The sequence below is a fragment of the Diplotaxodon limnothrissa genome, linkage group LG12 (assembly GCF_057381915.1).
Source record: "Diplotaxodon limnothrissa isolate DT_005_m linkage group LG12, D_limnothrissa_male_GT1.1, whole genome shotgun sequence".
In the NCBI taxonomy this organism is placed as follows: domain Eukaryota; kingdom Metazoa; phylum Chordata; class Actinopteri; order Cichliformes; family Cichlidae; genus Diplotaxodon; species Diplotaxodon limnothrissa.
The window spans coordinates 3,155,006-3,160,685 of NC_140607.1; the positions used below are offsets into that span (position 1 = coordinate 3,155,006).

The window sequence follows — 5,680 nt, forward strand, 5'->3', positions numbered from 1 at the left end:
CGTTCCGGCTAATTAGGAAAAGGCAGATGAGGCTTGATTAGTTTGAATGCAAAGTGTAACTTGTGGTGTGGTGGGACTCGGGAATGTGCCAAGGTTTTATTTCTTCACCATCACGATACAAAGATAATTGTGATCATTTGCATACGTTAATGAATTTGCGTGACGCTTCTTGATCAGACGTGGAATAAATAATTGATGCGGTATCAGCACCTAGCATGACAAGTGGGACGCTTTGAAATAACTAAGCGCATTAAGGTGCGAGTTTGATGGCTGCCATGCTCCCAGGCAAGGTGTGAAAGTAGAGCAGATGCTATCTTGTGCTTCCTGCACACGGCGCACTCTGTTGCCACTATCACACCAAGATTAGCTCCAAACTACCGACAATGCGCTAAGACTTGAAACCTTTTTATATAGCATTAAAAAGGCATAGCGAGTTAGATGCAGCTCAAGGAAATGCATTTCAGAAGCATTGCAAAGTGGCAGAGAACAAAGAACAGCAACAGGAAACAAACCAGGCTGTGTGGGAGCTTTAATTGGAACATGGTAAACAGTAAATACATAAGATTTTTTCAAACGCCCTGGATGTAGAGGGAGCTACATCCCCTTTAATTAGCCTGCTTTCAGATTAAGCTTTATAAGAAGCAAGCAGCCACCGAGTCAGTCAACCTTGGGATATGCCCCGAGTTCAGCCTCCCAGGAGCTCCAGCAGCACAGATACAGGGATCATGTTTAATTGCTTCTGTAAATGGTCAGAGCTCAAGCCCCCCAATTCCATTCCTCAGGGTAATCAGGCATGTTTTCACCATACAGGGCGAAAGAGAGTGAGAGAGCCAGTAACATCCACCACGCTAGGTACCATGCCACATGTTGCCACTGTAATGCCACTAACGGGCTTAACCTCAGATCACTTTGTGACATGTTACAAGAATCGTTTTAATTGAATTTTTCTTTCAATGCCACATACCACCACCATCCCAACACAAACACCAAACACGCATCTGGTAAAGAAACAAAACTATACAGCAGAAAAATAAAGTTGCACGGGATTGTTTTACTTTGTCGATGTGCAGGGCACAAGAGAAATCAACACGTGACAAAGCAGCGACAGGCTTTAAAAGCTTTCTGCTGCAGGTTAAAGGATTTCCAATGACTGAATATTTTCACATTTTTGTCATCCATCAATTTTATCTCCTCAGTGTCAGATCTCCAGGTGAACATGTACGTAAGAGCGAGATCAGGAGTTTAGTAATAAAAAAAATACAATTAAAAAAATAAAAACAGTGATGCTCAGGGGAAAAAATGCCACAAGGCATCAAGCAAAAGTTCAGTCATTTTACAGCAGTCCATCAAATGTTCACTCAAGCAGCTTTTGCTCTCCTCCACTTGGCATCCAGCCTTTTGTCCTTTAAGAGCCTTTTGCTAGTGCAACTCCTGAGTCTTTGCATGATGCACAGACCACTTTAACATTGACCACAACATAGACGGGACTTTGCATGTAGTACAGAGGGTCTCTCTGATATGACGAGTTGTGGGATATCTTGAGTGAGAAACTGAGAAACTGTGTCCACTCTGGGAGGGGATGAGAAGCAGGTGGGTGGTGATGGGAATCCACAACAATGGCAACAGTAGCACAAGAGAAGAAAGGAGTGAAGCTTTGGAGAGGAAGGCAAGGGCAGCGCAGGGCACGTTTGCCACTCAGCATACCTGCAAATGAACAAACAAAAGCAGTGACCACAGAGTCCTGCATCACTTATCAAGTGCTCTCTTCATCTTCAAATTAATGCATAACAATGCACAATACCTGTTATTATTACAGTTCTAAACAGCAGTGTGACAGCAGCAGCTTTGAAAAGCAAGGAGATTATAGGACTGTTTACATGTTGCATTTCAGTTCTTTACAAAAATCAGTGCACATTTTTAATGTAATGTAGCGATACCGCACTACATTAAGGAAAAATGTCATTACAAGTAACAATTCAGTCATATTTGACTGAACAAGGGTTTCTAATGTTCTTTGCAGACTAGTGACGATGTCCAAGTAACCCAAATAATACATATCAAATATGTGATTTCTGACTTGTGAAACATTTTTGTTCAGTTATTTGAAAAATGAAAGTTTTTCTTCATAACACAGTGGCTGTAGTTCAGGAGCAGTTCATCTACCAATTTGAAGTTTGGTGGTTCGATCTGACTGCATTACAGCTATTAACTTTATTGGCTGTACTGTATGAATGTAAGACTTTCTGCATTTACGTTGTAGTCAGGTTACCACATATTTTTCTTCACTTTAATAATACCATCGGCCTGCTATTACCCTGTCAAAGAGGGAGTTAACAGAAGTTTCATTCCAGCACAGTGACGTTAGCTGACAGTGAATTTACACTCCGTCTTATTCACCTTCTGGTTTGTCAGCACAGAGCTGCTCTGGAGTGCTGGCAGGTGGCTGTTGAGCAAGGCAGCGCCCGGTCTGTCGTGCTCACAGAAAATTGTACCGTTGATGTAATGGAAGCGATCGCCAGGCATTAGTCTGTTCCTGCAAGTGGCACAGCTGAAACACTGCAGAGGATCGGGGAAGAAAAAAAATCTCATGTCAAAATTGAAAGATTTTCAGTTGATGCTGGATGGAAGATATTAAAAATAAAACTCTACAATGCTGAAATTCTGTTGTAAAAGCACCTAAAACATCTTAAAAGAAGTCTCAAAGCGTGATTATATGTGGGTATAATTCCCTTTTCTCCTGACACATCTCCACTTCAAATCCTAGATGCTTCTGTCGAACAAGCTGCGGGAGATGAAGCACAGTAACGTGAGAGCTGGGGATTTACCTTGAGGTGGTAAACATTTCCCTGTGCCCTCATCACCATTTCGTTGGCTGGAATTGACTGGCGGCAGGCACTGCACGCCCCGCTGTGCCCAAACAGTCTGCAAACACAAAAACAAAGATTTGGTTTTGGTAAGATCTGCATGGCCTCGGAAATCTAAAAATCAGCAGCTTCCTTTCCCTCCTTCCTCTGGCTCTCACCTGATGTAGTCGCTCCGACAAAGAATCATGCCCCCTTTGCTGTAGCAGGTGGTACCGATGTCCCCCAGCTGGGCTTGGCAACAAGAGCACTTGAGGCAGCGCGTATGCCAGTAGCGCTCCATGGAGAAGAGCAGAAAGCGGTCGGCAATCTTCCCCCCACATCCTGCACAAGACCTGTGGTCTGACGGTACACCTGGCACTTGGCTGTTCACCATGATGCTGTGGCCCTCTGAGGCTCCTGAATACACAGGATGGGTGAGACGGGTGTAACCAATCAAGGTTCACTCACCCTTTAAAGATTTCAAAAACAACATTAATGCTATTAAATATCTGGAATAGATCTTAAGAGAACGGAGTTGGTTCCAATCTGAAGCACTTTTTCACATTTATGGTTACACATGCTAAACGTTTACAAGGCTTCAGCATGACTGCAACATGCTCTAACAGGCTGACCTCAACAGAACATACGCAACATGAGAGAATTACTGTGATGTTTTTTACCCAGAATTCTTTGTGCACAGCGAGTAAAGCAGAAAAGGTCAAATATACAGTGTAGATTTGCATTCGAGAGCTGTGTAGTTTCAAAAGAAAGCTTTTTATGACAAAAATACCGGGAAAGGATTTACTCGCGTTACCGGTAGATCAAAGGTGTGTGTGCGCGCGCGCGCTGGAGGGGTGGGGAAAGTCACCAAATGTTACTTTTGGTAGAGTTCCGGTAACTGGAAACATCAAAAACTATTTCTGTTCGCGTCCTTTAGGTTTATATTATTATATCGTAGCCTAGATGCTACTTAATGACACGAGCTGCTAGCTTTGAAAGCGGAGCTGTGCTCAGAAATGCGCGCGCGGACGTAAAACAACAGGAGAAAAAGACGCGTTACCTTGCGGAGACGAAGCTTTTCCTCCTGACGAGAGAACTTTTTGAACCTGGAGAAATATTCAGCCTGCGCACGCTCAAAGCTGTGGCCCCACACTTAAGCTCGACATGCTCCAGGATCCATATCGCTCCAGAAAAGAGCAAAACAGGATTAGCCACGGAACATTAAGCCCGGGACGGTAATAGTTGAGCAAACTCTCCCCGACGTCCAACTCCGCGGATAAATAACTAGACGTACGCGTGAGGACGACACATGACGCAGCTCGTGCTCCTCCGCTCTCCGTCACAGCTGTCTGTCTGTCAGCTCTCCCCTCCGTCTGACGCTTTTGACAGCGACCCTATTCATCAAATTCCGTAAGGGGGCTATTTAAATTACCAAGAGGGGACGCAGCCGACGAGAGGCACGTAGCAGCCAGTAGAAGAGCAGGAGGCGTGTCCACAGTCAAAATGATTTATGAGTTTATGGGGCCTTATTAATATGCATATTTTCATTCCTTGAGCTCCTTACAGAGCTTCACTGAGAGTGTAAACTCTATAATTATGGAAGGATATTTTACAGTGCTTTGGAATATTCAACATTGTGTGGGCATTTCTTTAAAGGCAGTGAATAGCTGAGTTTAGATATATATCTCCTACGTCACAGAAAACTGTCGTTTAAACTGCAGATTCTACACAAGAAATTATGAAAAGTTAGTTAAAACTTCATATCTAGACGATCGTGTAAATGCGTTTGCACCTCTGAATCCATATCTATATAATTATCTATATACTGTGTATTGTTATGATTTAAGAGTACCATACTACTTAAGTAATAATACACTGAAGTATTTGATTGACTATATTTTACAAGCCAGACTTTATTATGTGTCAGTTTATTGGGTTCACCAGTTCAAAGGCTTGTTAATACAAATATCTGATCAATCACATGTTAACTACTCAGTGCATTTAGGAATTAGACTATCTGCTGAAGTTTGACCCTAAACCAAGAATAGAAAGAACTTATTTAGATGGTATGGCTGTGGGTGCCAGACAGGTTTGGTTGAATGTTTCAGAAAATGCTCGTCTACTGAGATTCCCCTGCAAAGCCAAGTGTGTGGCAGCTCCCTCGGTGAAAATACCTTGTTCATGCTAGAGGTCGCAGGAGAATGGCCGGACACATGGCACACTCTGGGCACCTTAGTACAACCTGTGCATGGCTTAAATGCCACAGCCGAACCTGAATATTGTTGCTGAGCATATCCAATCCTTTATGACCACAGTGTGCCATCCTATGGCTGCTTCCAGCAAGATAACGCTGCCTGTCAGACAGCAACTGCATGATGATATCATGTCACTAAGGACCAAAATCTCTCTCATCCTGTTGTTTGTTTACTTTTGGAACATAGTATGGCATGGTTCAATAGTTAAAGTGAGCCAGTTAAGCATACTTGCATACAGTGATGAAAGGAAGTGTATGGTAGATAATTAGTACACGCTACCCACCCTGTTTTATTTGTCGGTGATCAGCAGCACTTCAGCAGAGCAGTCTCAGTAGGTCAGAGATTTTCATTCATGAGTGTACTTCCAGCTGAGTTCCAGTAGATGATCGTGTCCTATAATGTTCTGAACTTGGAGGTGAGCTTGGAGAAATAATGGAATCAGTTTATTTTTCAGATTTACATTTAAAGCTTTGTTTGGTTGTTTTTTACAATAATATGCCAATATAATACATATTTAATATGCTACACTGAACCAGTTTCACAGATGGTTGAGTGTAGTCACTGATAATGATACCAGCTGGT

General features: G+C 42.8%; 1 protein-coding gene across 2 annotated transcripts; it reads right to left on the bottom strand.

Annotated features, from left to right (window-relative positions):
* Positions 1-518: 518 nt before the first annotated feature.
* Positions 519-4,210, bottom strand: lmo4lb (LIM domain only 4-like b). Of its 2 annotated transcripts, none has more exons than XM_085367778.1 (5): positions 3,904-4,210; positions 3,023-3,260; positions 2,826-2,922; positions 2,398-2,556; positions 519-1,704 (listed from the first exon to the last, which is right to left on the bottom strand). In XM_085367778.1, exons 2-5 carry the CDS (start codon positions 3,235-3,237, stop codon positions 1,696-1,698), a joined length of 480 nt encoding a protein of 159 aa, XP_085223904.1. In that variant the 5' UTR covers positions 3,238-3,260; positions 3,904-4,210; the 3' UTR covers positions 519-1,695. The 2 variants fall into 2 exon arrangements, with proteins under 2 accessions (XP_085223904.1, XP_085223903.1); XM_085367777.1 differs by having other exon boundaries at positions 3,023-3,312.
* Positions 4,211-5,680: the final 1,470 nt, after the last annotated feature.